At 43.6% G+C, this 18,793-nt stretch overlaps 7 protein-coding genes across 7 annotated transcripts; 1 reads left to right on the top strand and 6 right to left on the bottom strand.

Annotated features, from left to right (window-relative positions):
• Positions 1-277: 277 nt before the first annotated feature.
• Positions 278-2,882, bottom strand: BYT42DRAFT_615172 (uncharacterized protein; the record flags this gene model as incomplete). Its single annotated transcript, XM_051571931.1, has 10 exons — positions 278-315; positions 387-688; positions 773-845; positions 916-964; positions 1,008-1,861; positions 1,920-2,050; positions 2,129-2,228; positions 2,310-2,328; positions 2,401-2,464; positions 2,545-2,882. The coding sequence occupies 10 exons, from the start codon at positions 2,880-2,882 to the stop codon at positions 278-280; spliced, it is 1,968 nt and encodes a 655-aa protein (XP_051422559.1).
• Positions 2,883-3,790: 908 nt separating this feature from the next.
• Positions 3,791-4,433, bottom strand: BYT42DRAFT_615171 (bola protein; the record flags this gene model as incomplete). The annotated part of the gene is made up of 4 exons (XM_051571930.1): positions 3,791-3,907; positions 4,002-4,035; positions 4,100-4,206; positions 4,287-4,433. 4 exons carry the CDS (start codon positions 4,431-4,433, stop codon positions 3,791-3,793), a joined length of 405 nt encoding a protein of 134 aa, XP_051422558.1.
• Positions 4,434-5,746: 1,313 nt separating this feature from the next.
• On the bottom strand, positions 5,747-6,424 carry BYT42DRAFT_574566 (uncharacterized protein). Its single transcript, XM_051568867.1, has 3 exons — positions 6,235-6,424; positions 6,078-6,149; positions 5,747-6,005 (listed from the first exon to the last, which is right to left on the bottom strand). Exons 1-3 carry the CDS (start codon positions 6,345-6,347, stop codon positions 5,957-5,959), a joined length of 234 nt encoding a protein of 77 aa, XP_051422557.1. The 5' UTR covers positions 6,348-6,424; the 3' UTR covers positions 5,747-5,956.
• A 179-nt stretch (positions 6,425-6,603) lies between these two features.
• On the bottom strand, positions 6,604-7,121 carry BYT42DRAFT_574565 (uncharacterized protein). Its single transcript, XM_051568866.1, has 2 exons — positions 6,738-7,121; positions 6,604-6,671 (listed from the first exon to the last, which is right to left on the bottom strand). The coding sequence occupies exon 1, from the start codon at positions 7,025-7,027 to the stop codon at positions 6,848-6,850; it is 180 nt and encodes a 59-aa protein (XP_051422556.1). The 5' UTR covers positions 7,028-7,121; the 3' UTR covers positions 6,604-6,671; positions 6,738-6,847.
• Positions 7,122-9,081: 1,960 nt separating this feature from the next.
• BYT42DRAFT_574562 (uncharacterized protein) lies at positions 9,082-10,301 on the top strand. The gene has a single exon (XM_051568865.1). It carries the CDS (start codon positions 9,185-9,187, stop codon positions 10,112-10,114), a length of 930 nt encoding a protein of 309 aa, XP_051422555.1. The 5' UTR covers positions 9,082-9,184; the 3' UTR covers positions 10,115-10,301.
• Positions 10,302-10,350: 49 nt separating this feature from the next.
• On the bottom strand, positions 10,351-12,276 carry BYT42DRAFT_386325 (uncharacterized protein). Its single transcript, XM_051563333.1, has 6 exons — positions 12,194-12,276; positions 12,089-12,122; positions 11,153-12,015; positions 10,967-11,019; positions 10,801-10,912; positions 10,351-10,712 (listed from the first exon to the last, which is right to left on the bottom strand). Exons 1-6 carry the CDS (start codon positions 12,213-12,215, stop codon positions 10,588-10,590), a joined length of 1,209 nt encoding a protein of 402 aa, XP_051422554.1. The 5' UTR covers positions 12,216-12,276; the 3' UTR covers positions 10,351-10,587.
• A 63-nt stretch (positions 12,277-12,339) lies between these two features.
• Positions 12,340-18,627, bottom strand: BYT42DRAFT_386246 (P-loop containing nucleoside triphosphate hydrolase protein). The gene is made up of 17 exons (XM_051563332.1): positions 18,217-18,627; positions 18,003-18,135; positions 17,677-17,914; positions 17,450-17,580; positions 17,295-17,377; positions 17,116-17,232; positions 16,438-17,037; positions 16,225-16,365; positions 15,882-16,166; positions 15,743-15,805; positions 15,472-15,677; positions 15,254-15,401; positions 14,896-15,172; positions 14,731-14,818; positions 13,621-14,662; positions 13,022-13,544; positions 12,340-12,955 (listed from the first exon to the last, which is right to left on the bottom strand). Exons 1-17 carry the CDS (start codon positions 18,379-18,381, stop codon positions 12,555-12,557), a joined length of 4,641 nt encoding a protein of 1,546 aa, XP_051422553.1. The 5' UTR covers positions 18,382-18,627; the 3' UTR covers positions 12,340-12,554.
• Between the last annotated feature and the right edge of the window lie 166 nt (positions 18,628-18,793).

The following is an 18,793-nucleotide window of genomic DNA, read 5'->3' as shown; positions in this document are numbered from 1 at the left end:
ATCCGAGTAACATTGCACGATGCAACCTAGAGATCTTCATCACATGGATATACGCAAGATTTATGTTGCCAAACGACGCAAAAGACTTATTACAGTAATCTAAAGAAATGAGTTTTTATAACATTGTGCCATTTCAGTATATTTACAATGATCAACTAACAGAAAGAGCAAAAGGGGGATAAATAGCATCATCATCGTCGAAAACAATAATAATGTAGAAAAAGGACCAACTATCATGACAGGAATCTTTCAATTTTTTTTCTACTCTTTCAACCCATTATTGACGTTTTGAACTATATTTTCCTGTGGGTAAATCTATCAAGAAAAAAGGCAAATTAATTCATTTCCATTATTCAACAAATGACATGGGTGGGATATCTGCTTACATCGCCACTGTTCGATGGAGTCTAGAAGCCATTGTTCGGTGACAACCACTTTGTCTGAGGTGATGGCGTGTTTACTAATGATTATGTCCGCATCTTCCGGTTGGTTCACAACCTGACCACCAGCCTTGGTAATCAATTGGTTGGCAAAGTCCGCGGACATGAATGTCGAGGAAATATAGATGTTCACGTTGGAAGGCAAGACTGCATCCTGTTGACGTGCGGCGGAAGCGCGAGGGAACCATTCCAGTGCTTCAAACTCGGCTTCATCAATATACTTTTCCGATTCGCCACACTTTATAATCCTATAGGTATATGTGTCCAAGGTTGCCGTCAATTTGGCTTATTGTAGTTCATAATTTTGCTGCTCCTTTGCCCATGAATCCTACCATGATGGTGTGACGAGCCATATTCCTTGCACCATGCCAAGAGCCACCGATTCCGTCATTCGCTTACGACCAACTAAAAGGCGGTAAACGTTAAAAAATCCGACTAATCCTATTATGGAAAACACGCTCTTCAAGTAACTTACCAATAACATGCGTAGTGCTGTCATCCACTCTATTTCTACGGTTAGTCCACTGATAATAGACATGAACGACGAAAGAAAAAAAAAAGAGATACTTGCGATTTAACGACTTCGAAACGGCCGAGACGTTTGATAATTTCAGTGCACTTTTGACGTGTCGCCTCATCCAAACTTGTCATGACCACAGTGGGCAATTTGGTTGTGGTTGGCTGCGATGCAGTAGCTGCCTCGGAGGGTAAAGGCAGCAAGGACGACGATTCGGACACGATCGAGGCGTCGGACGTTCGTATGGAACGTAAAGGAGGAACGTAACTTCCCAAGCTCAATCGAGAAGGCACGCCCATGGAGCGTCGTTTGCGTTTCAAACGCGGCACGGTCGGACTGCTCATACGTGATGGTTTGGGGGTATCGACTTGGCCAACAAAGAAATCCGCCTTGATTTGTGCTTTGATTTCATGGTCAGGGGCTGTGGTTGGAATAACGACGCCTTTGGCCTTTTTTCGACGTTCGTCCAGTTCCCGGTTACGTCGATCGAGTGAATCCTGGTAATTGTCAAGCGGCGATGACGTTCGGTCATGGTTGGTGTTGGACGGTTCGGCAGATTTGACGTCAAGTCCATCGAGTGCCAGTTCACTGAAAGTGGCAGAGATATTCGAATCTTTTCCGGATAAGGCAGTTGTATCCGACAGGTCACCGGTTTCCCAAAGGGAAGGATCCATTGTTTTCCGACGATGCGCTGATGATGATGAGTTATTATGCAAATGCGAATGTGTATGCGACGATAAAGATGAAGATGCTGATAATAAAGATGAGGATGATGATGATGATGTATGCCGAAAGGACCGTGGTTCCGACGCACGGCGAGGATCCGGTGTTATATGGATGCGAGGAAGTCCTTGTGTTTTTATTCGTTTCTCGGATACGGAGGTGGGAATATCGCTACCATTCGCTGCTCCCGATTCTTTATAAGTCTCGATCCAGTGACCACATTTCTAATGTCTACTTACATTCAGCGGCCAACGCTCGTAGTCGACTTGGTTCCATCGATTTACGCCTCTTCTTCCCTGTTAATGCCAATCCTTGAGGTCTCTCTATGAAAAAATCCTTTTCGTCCAGCCGTCGTTTTTCGGTTTTGCAGCTACCAGAGACAACAAAGATTGTATGTCATGAGCTCACTCTTTTTTCATCGCCACGTTATGGTTCACAATTTTCTTACCGAGTAATCCAGAGCAGATTGACAATGTAGACATTTTTGCTCAAAGCTTTTTGTAATGTGGTAGACGATCCGTTCTTGTACACAAGATGGGTTACAGCATCTGGTTAAACATCAGTGTCAGTCATGCCAGGTTATCATCGTGTTGTTATTAGTTTCGTAGATCGTGAATCGCGATTTCTACCTGAAAATGTTCGACGGGTCTAAATGCAAACAATAACGAGATGTTTAGCCCCTTTAGATTCAAACAGTTTACCGCAAAATGACCTCTTTACCTTTGCTCCCATGGACTGAAGTGCTCTTTCGAAATTCTGGGACACATCGTCTCCGTCTTCGGTTCTGTTACCAAGGAGAAAAAGAAAATTCAGCCATGATCAATAGCACCAACCAAAGGAATTATGAGGTTGTCAATAGCTTACCTAATGTCAAGACAAGCAACGACGCCCTTCAAAATCTGAGTAGGATCCGTTGACGAAGTGGTTCGATTTCGGTGAAGGCGAGGTGGTGGATCGTTGGTCGTGGACGAGGGCGATGGCGAACTGTTGGAAGTGGTGGGGGTGATTTTAAAAGCGGACAGAAGCGATTGCTGTTTCTTTTCAGGTGCGGCAGTGCGTCCAGGGGGTAGGTTCTGATTCGAAGAGATCTGACTCTTGAGTAGACTTCGTCGTTTCGGCTTACTGACAGAGGGCCGTGGGGCATTCGTCAGTGGAGAGGACACTCTACTGGATGCCGACTTTGGCGTGCTCGAAGGCGTCATAATAAAAAATGGTATGTTGTTCTTGGTTAAAAGAAACGAATAATAATAATAAACCAGGATATACTGTAATTTGGTAGAAATAAAAATATAAGGGAAACAAATCAAGGCGAATTGAAATATTTCGTGTTTCTCGAAGAAAATCACTGGGAAAGCGCGTCTAAATAGTCACGTGTAGGCTCCGCTTTTGCTCAGATCAGAATCCCATATCATTTCTTACATTTCAAACTGTTTGACAATTGCCAAGTAACAATTCGAAAATAATACGTCGATATAAGTTTGCCTTACTGTCAACATGAAGAAAAGGAAAAAAGAGTAATAATTGAATTTTATTCAATTCCAGTTATAAAACGAAAGGGACAAATTGATGGTGAATCCAGATATCACAGTGACGGATGTTAATGTATTTTTACTCTTGTGAAATTCGTTTTACTATTGTTGAATTGACAAAAGAATTGCAAGCAAGATGCCTCGAAAATGAGTCGATGCCAATCTCTATTGGGAGACAAGTGTGTATACGTTGCTCTAGCAAACGAAATGCATTTGATCTTTTCTTTTGGTAACATCTTTATTCGTCATCCTCCCTTTATTTGCATTACTGCAGATAGCATCATCAATCGAAGAAACATCTTGCGAGAAGTGCACGTATACCATTGCATATTAAAAAAGAGTATGTAGATACCCCCAATTTCATCGATAATGTACTCATTCCCATATCATACAAAATCCTCGGGTGAAAAATTCTGCTGTCCTATCATGCTGTGAATCTAGTAATCAAAAAACGTCATCCCTTTCCTTTTTTTTTTATTGTCCAGGTTGTTCCAGAGATCTATATCGACAGGTATGGGTGACATTTTTTTGGGGGATGTTTGTGTCGTCAAAGAATGACATATCGCACGCCATTAACCAGATTATTTTGCTTTCTCCAATTCGGCGGGCGTCTTGGTCTTCAAGGAAAGCGCGTGTAATCCTTGGTTCAGTTCGTCACTCAAAAGACCGTAAATCATGCGGTGGCGTTGCATCAAAGACTAATAAAGATACCCCAAGTCAAAAAAAAAAAACTCACATTTCCATCGCTCTTTGTTTCTTTTGTAAGCCATAATCCTAAAACCCAGCATTTACCTTGCCCTGGAATTGTTCGGAAACCACGGTCACTCTATGTACACCCCGTTATTACCGTCTGTGCATTCGTTGCTGTTTAGGTCTTATGCAAAGCTTACCGAAAGTGGGTTTCTTTGTTGGTATTGCCCTTCATTGCAACATGGTGAGCATGTAAATGCGATTCGTTTATCGTTTGCAAAACGGAAGGTTGTAATGCGTCTGTAATCTTTGAATAGTATTTCAGTGGGTGACTGTTGAGTGGACGAGTTGGCGGGATTAGGGGAAGAGAGAAAAATAGTTATATACCTTTTGTTCAATGGCGGTCTGAACGGGACCTTTTTCTGTGGAAGACATAAAGTTATTGAGGAATTGGGAGGAAGCAGCAGCGGAAGAGTGAAGGCGGACCAATGAACTCGTTGGCAATGTAAGTGAACGAGTAATAAGCTGGAACATGGAATTTTAAAAGGGAAAAAGAAAAAAAAAGGAAGGAAAAAAAAATTGAAAGCGACCCCTTGTTCCTTGGGGGAGAGCCGGATTCTGTTACGATTTCCAATTTCCAAAAATTTCAAATGAGATTTTTGAAGAACCGATCGTCCCTGTTCTTTCATTTTGTTTGTCAGATATTCAACAGTTTTTGGGGTTTGAGGTGGGAATTCAAACCTGAAAGCAAGTGAGGTTCAACAGTTTACTCATATATCCACTTGATGTTGGCTTCTTGAAAACGACCCACCTCGTCATTGATCATGCATTGCGCCATGGCGTCGGGCCAACTACATACACAGTAGCCAGCAGTACCGACAGTAACTTGCTTTGTACAGTTGGTTAAGAGGCAAGCATTATATTCATGATAACCGTATCTGTTGTAGCGTAACTTTCTTTGCCCCAGTGTCTGGGCATCTCTAATCGTTGTCCCTGTGATGTCCGCGTCGTAGTTTAGATCCTTTGCACCTGCCAAACTTGGAGTGGCGGACGGATCGGGCAGGCACCCGTCAAGCGCTCTGCAGGGACAGAGAGGCACATAAGATCGAAATAATAATAAAAAAAACACGAGATACTTACTGAGGGACAGAAGGCACAAGCCAGAGAGAACATGGGCAAGGATTGATCAACGAGAAAAGAAAATGAGATAAGACGATGACTCGACTTTTGAATGGATGCTTATTACAAATATTAGAAAGAATATGGAATGAAAATTATAGATGTAACGTACTACACAATCTGATAAACTAAAACAGCGACAGAGACAGCTCAGTTAATACGCTTCATAGCGGTCCCCTATTAATTTCATGGCAGATATTCCTGGCCGAAACTATCTGTACCATGATGGTTCCCTCACACTAGTTATTATGTAACTCACGTCTGAAACGTCATGTCAAGTCCTAGAGTCACCGTTTTGGCCATCCTTGAGAGATTTGAGAATACTGGCTGAAAGCCAGCAGTCTCCGAATCTACCGCAACAAATGGAGCGTTACTGACCAAAGACAGGGTTTGTGACGAGCTGCGAATGTTCATGCGCGCAACGACAGAGTAAGCAAGAACCTTAACAAAATAGTCTTTCGTTCTTATGCTCGTGCAAGTAGTCAGCACTTATCGCAAAGCACAGACAAGAAGGTTGCAGTGGCATCACCATTATACTATTTGGATTACAGATCCACGATTTGATATCCCGGGGAATAAACCAACGCGATGGTTCGAGTATTTGCTATGTCAACAGTTTCTCGTCAACAGAAAGAATGATCCGCGCAACTCCGTATCGATCCCTCAGCAACGAATGACGTCCAATTTCGAAATACAGCGAATTTTTTTTTTTTCATTTTCAAAGTAAAACTGGACCTCGCAAGCAAAAAGAGGAGAACATCACGCCAAAGTGATGGTGGGACAGACTTGCAACAAATTTTGATTGGACTGGACATGGCACCGTTTTGCCGAATGCATGTTTGTTGCACCATGCCAATTTTATTATTTTTCTTCATATTCTATCCGCATATCTCCTCTAGGACGCAACAGAAACAAATCGCTGCCAAGCTACGAGTTAGCGGGAAAAAAAAAAGGGTTAGCAACAAGGTACAAGTGTCTTGAAATTTATATCAATATTACCATCCCCAACAGCATGATCGATCACTGCTAGGTTGTGGTTCTTGCTGTACATAAATGGTTTGTGGCGGAGGTCTACATGGAAGAGTGTATTGAGCAAAAATTGCTTAAGGTTTTAGGTGTTCATTCGCCAAGAGTGGGGCGAGACAGAAATCCTTACGCTGGCTGATAGTATCCTTGTGGAGGAGGTGCTCCATAACCACCGTCGGGTGGGGGTGCATAGTATTGCCCTTCGCCGCCGGGAGGTGGAGGATATCCGTAGGGTTGTGACATGTTGGTTAGATTTTTGTTTTGGTGAAGCGAGACAGAAAACCCGTCAAAAGTAAAAGGAAAGGAAAAGAAAGAAAAGGGGATACTGTCATTGCCGAGTCTTTCAGTCCTAAACTTATAACTTTTTTTTTATAAATACCAAGCTGTCGTCGCACTTGTGATCGCTTGGTCCCATTATTCTCGGAAAACCGGAGAACTCGTCTCCAGCAAGTTCGTTGTTTCAACAATGTTCATTCTGTGTGTCAAGCAATCCGTTTACCTTTACAGCGCTTCCGACAATCTGTAAATGTGTAAATGTACTTTTAGGGTACTCTGACTTTGTGTACGCTACCGAATTTGAACGCTTCTGAATTAATATTATAACTGGATTTGTACCTTTTTTTTTTCTCATACCTTATTTGTTCGTTCCTAGTGGACGGTGTCACATCTGAGAAAGCTCATTTAAGATTTTTTCAAAATTATTGATGGATCAGGTACCAAGTTTTCTGACAAACAATCACGAATCAATTACAAAAAGCCCATATGTAAACGATGGCGGTCTCTGGACATGGATATGTGTTATTTTTTGGTTTCAGGGGTGTCCATACAAGAGTTGCTACATTGCCCAGAATTGATCCCCAGTATATTAGGGCAGTGAAGGTTGACCCTTGAGGCACCAGGTTTTCTAATGCATAGGCATACATTGGTTGTGCTGATTCGCATGTTTACAATGAAATTACCTTATATTACGGTGCCTCGTCTTGTACGATTTCGCATATATGAATGTTATGAATAGATGAACTGCAGCAATTTTCTTAATTAGAAAAATGCATATCTATAATCAGAATCACTTTTTATTATTATAGCTTCTTTTTCTTTGGCCAATAGATACGAGCTTGAACTTTGCCTTGCTTCCCCCTCAGATCAGATACTGCACATTTGAATACGGATCCATTTTGCTTGACAAAAAATCGATCGATCCAAGTCTTTTTTTTTTCATCTTTAAATAGATCATGAATCGTTATAATGACTTGCATAAAACACCGATGCAAAACCTTATACTGTAAATGTCGCTGATAGTGATTTTCTGCGCCCCCAATGCATCAATCATGGTAACAAAGTCAATTGGAGAATTGATGGTCCGCCAATGGCTGGACATTTTTGCATGTGACAATGGCAATCGCAAAAATTCTAGATCGCACTTTGACATCAATCTTCGTCATCGTTTGAAATATCGTGTCATGAGCGAGAGATGTCAATTGAATACAAACAATTCGCCGGGTAATGCATTTTGACTGATTGTTTAAAATTTATTGGCGGTCATTGCTTATAACATTGCCAATATTATATGGGACACGCCCCAAGATTGCCACTTGCATAGACATTATATAAAGCATGTATAAGGTAATTGCACCAATTTAGAGCCATTCTTATTATTCTCAGTCTCCTCCGGTGTAGCGTTGCTGGTGAACAACGACTTGCAAAAAAGACATCTGTGAGAAAGTAATCATCCGAAAATTCGGATGAGGTTTTCACAGTTCTTGGCAAGTGCAATAGTGCATGATTTGATGGGCGGTAGTGTGACATGGCGCCAACGTGTGCTCTCGGACCTTCTCTAATTAGAATCAATTATTCAGCGCTAATTGTTTTTTTGATCCGAATGAACTCAGTGTTTTTCAAAACGAATGGTTGCATCCCTTAGTTTGTAACGCCCCTTGTTCACATTGATATGGGCTCATTCGTCTCGCCACAAGTGTGGCGCACAAGAAAGAAAAAAAAAAGGAACCTTTTGGATCTGCGCTATCATGGGGAGGGGGGACACCGATCTACCTTTGAATGAGCTTGTGTTCGGATGGACCACTTCATTTATCCGTTTATTTTTACCCTTGCCTTTTATGGTAACTTCAGCAAATTGTGGGTGTCAAGAAAAGGTAACCATTCCACCCATTTGCCATACCAATCCATGACCGAATTGGTATTGACCTTCCATGGACTTTTTTTATCGACTTCTACTAAATTGAATTTCAAAAGCTATTAGAATTCTCCTAGTACAATTTGGGATCGGTGAGGGGTCATAAAAGCACTTCATTACAGGTCAATATCTCATGTCAAACTCCGATGCGCACATAATATGCTTGGGCTTATATATAAATAAAGGCCTTTTTCTTTTTTTTATGGGTCTCAAAAAGCCTCTCCCTCTGTTGCTCCTTCTGGCCCCCCCTTTTTTTTTCTTTTGTGATCCATTCATAGCATTTTGTTCGTCTGTTGAACCATGAAGGCTAAAACCATCGTTCTCGGCGAATACGCTCATAATACGGTGTTTCGTCTCTATCAATTTGCTACACCATTGACACCACCATTAACGTCACCACACAATGATGCGAATACGGTCGATTTCTTTTGTTTGGACGATTTGGACAATTTATTCTTCACTTCCAGTCATTATCATGCGAGTAAAAATGAAATGCTGGCCCGTTTCTATCGCGATCATCCCAATTATTTCTGCAAAGATCACGAGGGTCGAATTTATGTGATTGTCAAAGCCATCAGCGAAATAGCATCCAAATTGCAAATGTTTGTCTTGTACGAGTTGTGTCGTTTGACGGAATCTGACATCCAATCTGGTGCCGTGGTATCCATCTTACGCCACGTCCCTCAGTTACGACCGTGTCCGAGCCTCGGTGAAGAACACGAATTCGCCGCCCGGCCCTTGGAGGGTCATGAAGGATTTCTTATCAAGCAAGAACCCAGCTCACCGGCCATTCGATTATCCCCACCAAAGTAGGTTGATCATTCCTTCATTCCATTATTGGCGCTCCTGTCGATTAAAAAAAAAATCGTGCTTCAAAAAAAAAATACTGATGCATAAATTTTTTTTTTTATATTTGATTTGCAGATCTTCGAGGATGGTGGAATCGATGCAATTACCTCCGCCGAAACCTTCCTCGCTTTTGCTCAAGCGATTAGCCCCCAAGCATGGTAAAACACCTCAACTTACCATTTTCACCCCATCGTATGCTCAAAATCACCACGCCGCAATTCATTCCGCCCCTTTGCGACCCATGGTAGCTACCCAACGAGTGAAACCCAATAAAATTGTCAAGCGACAACCATCGTCGCGCTTGCCGCCTAAAACGGCTTCAGCTATTACGGCACCTTACAAGATAACCGAATTCCCGAGTCCACCCATTGTACCATCGCAACAACCGGCTACTTCCACTGCCACGTCGACCTCGGTTCATCGTCCATCGTCCGCTTCCAATGCTGCTCACGCTGCAGCAGCAGCAGCAGCAGCAGCGGCCACCGCCGCCGCCGCTGCCAGTGCTACGGCCTACCGGTTCAATGTCGCTCACTCGTCTGTGCCAAAGACGCCTGCACCACTGACACAGAAGCAGCAGTTTCTTCGGCCATTTGAATTTTTGTACGACAATATTGAGCACACACAAACCCTCAAGGCCACGTTGGATGACCAAATCCGTCGATCGTCCACGTTGATCCGTAGTCTACAATCGTCTGGCACAATGATAGAATCTCTAGTACGGCGCCAAGTGCGAGAAATGGTGGATCAGGAGTTTGACGATAAATTAGCCGATTGTGTTGAACGGATTCACGCCCTGGAACAACGGTTGCAGCTACGCGACGCTCCTTTATCACCCAAACACTCTCCTTCGCCATCGCCACCGGGCCAGCCTGCATCGGATAAACAACCAATGATAAGGGAAATGTTTTCTGAACTAATGAATCGTTTGGATCAACTGGAAAACAAAATGGCTCCTACAGTCGCATCGTAAGAGAGAGACCCAAAGATCACATACGCACACGTAGATAACCGAACGTAAAAAACACACACACAACCCAAAAATTACCCTATAATCACTTTTTGATACCCCCTTATATTTCCTTTCAGTCCATTCATTTTCCACATATACATCCTCAATGCACCTCATCCCAATTTAGCATCGCAAATACCTTGGCTTCCATTTATTCTGTTTGTTTGTTTTTGTTTTATTACCGCTACAATCAATAATACACTACGTTATCTGATATTGACACGATGATAATGGAAAATCACGAACAACTTCTATTTTTAACTCGGTGAATGAACTCCGGTTATTACACAACAAGAATCACATTTTTGTGTATTTTTTTTTCACTATTTGGAAAAATCAGGGCATTACTTCGTTTTTGATAAAGGTGCGACAACCAAATGGAGGATGGGAAAAAAAGAAAAAGGAAAAAGGAAAAAAAAAAGGTAGGTAGATCTTTAGAACCATCCCGAATCTTCCTCTTCGACCGTGGTATTTCCATATGCGTCTGTTTGAGTGATGGTGACATCGTCACCAAACCAACCGTCTTCACGTTCAACCACCGTCGTTCCGCCATATTCATCTATACGAAATAACTCTGTTTAACCATCCCCCGTACTTCTAGTATATGTGTTTATTGCCGTGATCAATTCGATGATCACATCACTTACTTTGCTGGATAATGGTTTCTTTGTCATGGCCAAACCAACCACCGTCTTCTCTGATAATGGTGGTGGAGGTATCGCCGCCATCCATTGGTGGAGCGCCATATTCAGGTTGTTGACCATATCCACCATCCATAGGAGCCGCTGGTGGTGGTGGTGGTGGTGGTGGCGCACCATACTCGGCGGGTTGTCCGTAACCGCCACCATAATTGTTCTGAGATTCGCCTGACCAAAAGAAAAACAAAGAATTAGCCCGATTTGGATAATAAGACCACTCTCCCGGCCCCTTCTATCAATGAAACCCTATCTCCTCCCGGTTTTCCAAGCTTTTGTTTTTTTATCCTTTCAGACAACTTACGCATTTGTTCTTGACGTTGCTGTTCTTCCAATCGGTCCAAACGTTCGCTTTGTTCATGTTCATGCTCCACAAACTCACTAATAGCGTAACCAGCTAAACCGGCGGCTGCAGCGGCTCCAGCAACTTTCATACCAGTCGACATACCGCTGTGTTTCTGAGCGGGAGCGCCTGGAGCAGGGGGATACCCTTGAGGAGGATATCCTTGTTGTTGCTGAGGTGGATAGCCACCGTAAGGACTTGTGACACGTTGCTGCTGTTGCTGTTGCTGTGATGGTGGAGGTTGATATCCATTATTGTTTCCATAACCCGATGGTGGTTGCGGCACAGGAGGAGCAGGAGAATAAGCGCCACCTTGAGAAGGTGGAGGAGGGTAAGGCTGCTGACCGTAAGGTTTGCCGTAACTTGAATTTTCACCACCTCCATAACCTCGCTGCTGGTCTTGGGAAGGAGGTGGGGGATAAGGACTGCCCTGGTTGCTGCCGTAAGGTGACTGGCTTGGTGGCGGTGGGTAAGGCGACGAACTGGGGGGATAAGGCGACGAACTAGGTGGATAAGGCGAAGAAGTCGCTGGATAAGCCGAAGGTTGAGGCGGGTATGGGCTTGCCTGAGGCGGGTATGGTGACGATTGCGGGGGATACGCCGACGGTTGCGGTGGATAAGGCGCCGATTGAGGAGGATAAGGCGCCGACTGAGGCGGGTAAGGCGATGATTGAGGCGGGTACGGCGACTGAGCTGGAGCGGCCGACGGACTATTGTAACCACTGTAAGGCGACCCTTGAGGTGGACCGTATGGATTTTGTCCAGGTGCCTGCAAACGAGGATCCTCCCATGTGGTTCGCTTGGTATTGTGGTCTATGAAATAACTTGATGGTCGCCACACTTGCTTTCAGTATACAAAATATTTTTGCTGACAAAAATAAGCGTATCCAAACTTACTAGCGACCTGTATCCGTTTGACGGGCTTCCCAACCTAAGTGAATAGAAAATATTTAGCCGATGTTCATGGGTATCCTGATCGTGAATTTCAAAAAAGATATATACCCGGTGGCATTGGTCCAGACATGTTGTGTACAGAAAACGACTGAGGAACCCTAAATAATCAAAGTGCTGAGAGGAGGAAAAAGAAGAAAAGAAAGAATGAATTTCTAAACCCCATTTTCTTGGTCAGAAAAAAAAAGCGTCCGTGTAACATGTTCACCAATAAAGCAGTCGATGACTTTTGAGCTTGGTTACACTTTGATTTATTGCAAGTAAGCTTTCTTCCTTTTTTTCATCTTTTTTATTTTTATTTTCTACTACGGAGTCTCTTGGGAAACTAGACTAATTACTTGCGAAACACGGCGCAGATGCAACTATAGTAAAATAAATTACATTTTAGTATTCAATGGGTCCCCCCTCTCACCTATAATTGCACACTTACATTGTCGGGCACGTAATACTCAGTATTCACATCACGAGCTTCTGTTACTTCGTAAGCGCAATCGTCCAACGACACCTGGTCCAACAATATGGAATCGGCCTTATCACCGTTATTCACTCGCGACACGACGGCTCGCATGATATCGTGACTGATAGGATCTTCATAATCGGCGGCCGCATAGTTCTGAACCAGCTTTTGAACCTGCACAGGCGTCAACATCCAGCACACATCGTAAATGATCTTGATATCATCCAAAGTGGCCTTTTTCAGTTGAAGCAGTTTGGTAGCTTGCATCAAATGTTCTAGCTGCAACGTGGCATCCGCCATTTCGTGGGATTTACACCAATCCTCCAATACCGTCAGGTTATACTGAATTTGCATCGCTAAATTTTTTTTTAAAGATCAGCGCATAGGCATCACTCCGATTCATTTTCATATTAGCTTCTTACCTCGTTTCCACGAGTTAAAGTTGCGCCGCATCACCACATCATTAAAGGTACTGACACCAATATACTTCAATAATTCCGTCAGCAGTTGCTCGGAAATGGCTTGTTCAATTTCATAGCGTTTCATGGTCGCGTAACTGGTGTTGAAAAGGTGCAACACATCCTCCATGGTATACGCCGGCTGAGTTCCGCCAAGACTCTTGCCATGGAACCGTCCAGACTCGGTCGCATTAAATCCCGGTAATAACTGACTCTCCACAATGGCCGGGATCACCATCTTACTGAGTTTCTTCTTCAGTTCACTGGCCACGTGATTAAACACATGGTCTTCCAAGCTTTGCAAGTCGTACTTGAGGTTCTCCAGCGTCTTTTCAATCTCGTGCCATTCTGCATCCGTCGAACCACGCTTGTTGCCTTGCATCTCCTTCTCCAGTTGACGTCCCAAAGAAATAATAAGAGAATACAGCTCATGGATATTCGACAGCCAGTACAGACAAGGCACAATCGCTTCTTCGCCCTCGTTGTCCTAGACAAAGAAAAAAAAAAAGGGATCGTCAGTGGGAAGCCACTCTGTCGTCCACGTTCTTTCTCACACGACTTACCACACAAACATCATCAATCGCATCCATGACAGCCAAGAGCAATCTTTCAGCAGCAGCCACGTATCCATAACGACACATCTCGATACTGATGATCGCGATGGTGTGAGATGGATAGAAGAGATCCTTTCGTGCCAGAGAATTCGGAGGGCTAAGGGTAGCAAAATTGATCGATTTGACCACCGTTTCCACGATTTCCCTCTGCAGGACCATCTCTTCCTTGAAAATGGCATGCATGATTTCTTCAGGCGAACCAGTAATATCAGCCACTTCCAGTTCTTCCACTTGTTTCTCCGTGCACATCTCGGTTTCTTCAGCGTTTTCGTTTTGTTCGCCCGAAACCGATTTGCTCTTTCGGTGATGTCGATTGTGCGTGTTGTGACGATCGGGCGACACGCCACGTCGACGTTCACGGTTGGACCAAGGTCTTGAAGGAATGTGACGTGATACATGCTGCTTGCGGGTCTTGTTGAGGGTCTGAGACAACTGCGATTTGAGCGTCGAAATCTGTTGCTTCAACTCGCTCATATTAGGCACCTCGGTCGTGTCCACGATGGATTGCGATGTTTCTCGTAATTTCGATACTTCATCCTTTTGTCGCGTTAATTCTTCGCTCAATCGGGCGATTTCCTTATCTTGCTGTTTCAGTTTGGTCAACGATGTGATGTACTCTTCCTGAAGACTGTCACGCTCGTGCTGTAACTTGGACCATCCCTCTTCGACCTCGGTAGGTTTGCCAATCACGCCTTCCAAGTCCTTGGCTTTTCGATCCAGCTTGTCGTACTTGTCAATCCATGTACGCACCTGCTGTTCAAGCTGCGACGCTTTGCTGCGGAGTTGGAACTTTTCATCCTTTTGCTTGTTCAGACTCTGAGTCAATTCCACCACCTTGTTCTCCAGTTTGTAAGACACTTCCTTGAAGTGACTCACAGAACGGGCCTCGGCGCGCAATCCCATCAATTGACGACGAGCAATGCGACGACGAACACATGTTTGAATGCGAATAATGTGATTTCGTTGAGCATGATATCGCTTTCGCACCACCCTTGAAGAAAAAAATATGACACGAATCAAGTCTTGTTCCAGAAAATACCATGTGCAATCCAAACTTACCAACCGCGAACAAGTCTTTGAATTTGCACAGCCGCATTATGCTGACGAATCAAAGCATATCGTTTACGAGCAATGAGACCTCGAATTGCTAATAGAAACAGAAACGACACACCATCGTTCAGCAAATAGTTTAACAAGGTCGGCCAACGGTTTCCAGTCACTTACCAGCTTGAATGGCCACGATTCTTGCACGTTGTCGCAGATAGTCCTTTCGAACCGTATATCGTCTCCAGTTCTTTTGAATGACAATGGCCGCTTTCTCCTGACGCAGCAACTCTAATTTGCGTTGGCCCATTTTCTTGCGTGCAATCTGCTGCAATCCAATTGCGAGTTCTTTCATACGCAAGTAACGTGCACGCACAATGTAGCGACGCATGTTCTTTTGAATAAGAATTGCACACTGATTCCAACGGTCCGCTCGCAGTTTTTCCATGTAAGCCAGCTACGATCAAGTAACATTTTTTGTTCAATCCTTGTTCTATCACTATGGAAAAATAAACCAGCAAGATACACAAATATTTACCTGTCCAGCGCGGAAGAAAATCTTGGTGAGACCAATCTGATATTTATCAGCGTCATTAATATAGGTATCCAGGATGGCCGAGCACAATCGTTTGGGATCGGCATTTTCTTTGGAATCCCAATACTTTGATTTAACAAGTGCATAATATCTATAAAAAAAAGGAGATTGTATTAGGACAAACGAAAAACACATCGGTAATCGTACTGTCAATGACTGACCTGTCAGCAAATTCTTCAAACGTCCATCGCGAAGGATACCCGGCACAGCTGATGCGAATGGTTTCCAGCACACCACAAGCTCGTAACTGCGAAAGTACCATGTTGGGTTCAAATACCCAGGCCACTTTGGCTTCATTGGGCTTGATACAACGAATGTAATGCACGTTGGTTTGACCAATGGTATCCATCAGGTTGATCAAAGAAAGCTAATTTTCTCTTTCGTCAGAACAAAGGGTGCTATTTGCCTTGCCGTGACTATTAAGCAACTTACTTTGAAGATGGAACCAAGGGTCGGCTTCTTGGCCGCATTGACGGATTTTTTGGGTGTCTCGGCCTGAATGAAAAAGGAAATGCAATAAGTAATTAATGACCACCTGCAGCAGGGCGAGTTTTCTGTTTGTTGGGCTTACTGGGGCGATAGGGCCGGTAGAGCTTGTGGCTGTTTGGATCAGATCCACCAAAAAGGAGGATTGCGAGTTTTGCAAAAGAGTTAAATGTTCTTCAGGAACCGTATCCTTGTTCTTGTCAATGAACCCTTCAGCTTCATATTGCACATCGTGTGCGTAATGAACCACTGTGAACGCTTCATTTGAAAATCGAGGCTTTTTGAAATAATCCTGGTAAGTAGGTGCGCTGAAAGCTTGGTATAGTTTGTTACAAAAGCCTTGATCGGTTCCTGAAGGTAGACGTGATTCCTAACGAATAAGTTCATTCAGTACGACTGATTTCTGGTCACAGTCACGGTTCTCTTACCTCATCCAACAGCGACAGGATACCCATTTTGGCTTCAATCATTTCAATGCACTTTTGGTTATCGCTAAACTCGATAAACTTCCAATCGATTTTTTCGCGAACATATTCTTCTTGCTCCAGTTTAAACACATGCTGATTGAACTATAGACAGCCAATCATCGAGGGTGAGTACAAATTGTGAATCAACAAAAAAAATATGCAAAAATATCATACCTGTTGCTGAAGCTTCTCGTTGGCATAATTAATACAAAACTGTTCAAAGGAGTTCTTCTTGAAATGTTCGAAACCATAGATATCCAGCACACCGATAAAAGTGGCGACGGTTTCGGGCTGTTGGCAAGACAAACTGTCATTGACGACGCTGACGAGCCATTCAAACAAATTGGCATAAATGTACTTGGCCACCGAATCACGGACGACCTGAGCTTGAGTCGGGCTCAAATTGGTGACGATTTTCTCGGACCGAGTGACAATTTGTTTACGGACAATCCATTTTTTGAATTCACTAGCTTGGATGCCCAAAAGGCGTGTCGCTTTCATTAGCGACGGTTCATCCTCACTGAGAGCTGCATCATTTCGACCCCCAATTTCAATGTTGCCGATATGCAGTAAAGCGGCCAGAAGGCGGAAAATCTGCCATTGGGTCTGTACGGAAATGCCCACCAAGGAGAGCGATTTTTGCGTGAGTTCAAATTCTTCAGTATCATTGACGCCTGGGATTTCGCCTGTTCCGCTTTGGTTCAAATAATGAAAATCCGTCCAACTCTTCAAATCCAATTCCTTGCGTTCAGTGGATGGAGCACCAGCACAGAGCTAAGGAGTGACTCGCATTAATAAATCGATCCTGCCAAGCTCTGCATGCTCTTAGTCATGAATTTGTAATTTTCTTACCTGATAGAAGATGTGATAGTTACGCTCGGTCTCGGGTTGGAAAATCAGACGAGACCGTTCCAACAGATACGTTCGAATCTTGGCTCCAACAATATTGCATTGTTTATCAAATTGAATCTACCCATTCCATATTTTAATTCAGCTTTGCCCTCTGGTTTTCCAACTTTTCTGTCACCTACCTCGATATACTTGCCGAAACGAGAACTGTTGTCGTTTCTTGTCGTTTTCGCGTTACCAAACGCTTCCATGATCGGATTGGTGGCTAAAGTTAAATAAAGTTAGATTCCTCAACAATCCTATGTATTTCAGTTTTTTATCTGTGGCAAAATTTTACCCAAAATTTGTTCTTCTACTTCGGTCATGCTTCCGGCAGTATTTTTGGCCTGTTTGCCTGCTGCTTCCTTATCATCGGCCGTGGCAAAGTAACGCATAATGTATTTTGCACTGACAGTTTTACCCGCACCACTGTGAAGAAAAGACACCAGAAAATCACTTTAGCCTCACATTATCTTTTTTTAGGTCCATCCACGCATCCATGCATGGTTAATTAATTCAACCTACCTCTCTCCGGATACGACAATCGTTTGATTGGACTGTTCGCGTACCATGCAGCGGTAAGCATCTTCGGCAATAGCGAATAAATGGGGTTCCAGTTCTCCGCGCCGTCGGCCCGAATACTGTTGTATGATATCCGGTTCGTACAGCGACACGCGGGCAAACGGATTGGTGGCAATCAGCACGATGCCGGAATAGGTATAAATATTACGCTGCAAATAACGCGTACGGATGGTATTAAGCACTATTTAAAAAAGAAAGCAAAATAACTCATCAACAAGACCGTGACAGCGCAAAAGATCAATCGATCGAAAAAATGGGCTGATGTTTACCTGAAGGTTCATTAAGATAGCTTAGATTAGTTAAATCGTCGGTATTCTCCATCTTTGGCGGATTTCTTAAAGGAGGCAAATTGGATCCTTTTGTTTTCTGTAACTCTGCCATGGTCGATTCAAAGACATATTCCTGTTCCCCACCCCCAACAAGTGTTAATAATAATATCGTTATCTTATTACAAGCCTAGTGTCGAGTCTCGAGGTTGCTTACTTTTGATCCGTCTTGTTCATTCTGGAATACGATCTTGACATGGGTGTCATCTACATTGTTTGAAACGACGGCCGCGGATACCCAACCTTCTTGATCGTCGGGAAACCATGCCTCGGTTCCTTTGGTGTAGACTTCGAGTTGCTGAGAAATGGATGGCGGGGGCATCTCGCAAGGAAAGACAAGTGAAGAATTAAGGATTTACAAGTGAAATGATGACGGGTTGAGATGAAGTAGAATGGACGAAAAAGCCCCGAGCGTGGGGTTTGGTTTTCTCGTGTTGATATGTAAGGGCGCAAGCGCTTGGAAAGAGGGAGTGCGGCGGAGGCGGGGGCAAGGCGAAAAAATAAGAAAGGGAAAACAAAAAGGTCGCTTTATCCCTTTTTTTTCTATTCTGCTGATAAGGAAGGGGACATTCAAAACGAGTATTTGCGGGATTTTGCTCCACCGCGAATGAAAAAAAATAAATGTCACGGGATTTTAGATTCGATTCGTCTTGAGCATTTCCAAATCCATGAATCGCGCACGCTGCACTTGTCAAGTACGCTTTGTCTAGTCAAAGCATGGTCGCACAAACAAG

The sequence above is a fragment of the Radiomyces spectabilis genome, assembly GCF_025331425.1.
Source record: "Radiomyces spectabilis strain NRRL 2753 chromosome Unknown BYT42scaffold_8, whole genome shotgun sequence".
NCBI lineage: Eukaryota > Fungi > Mucoromycota > Mucoromycetes > Mucorales > Radiomycetaceae > Radiomyces > Radiomyces spectabilis.
Note: the sequence above shows the minus strand (reverse complement) of the source record. Positions and strands in the feature narration are given on the sequence as shown.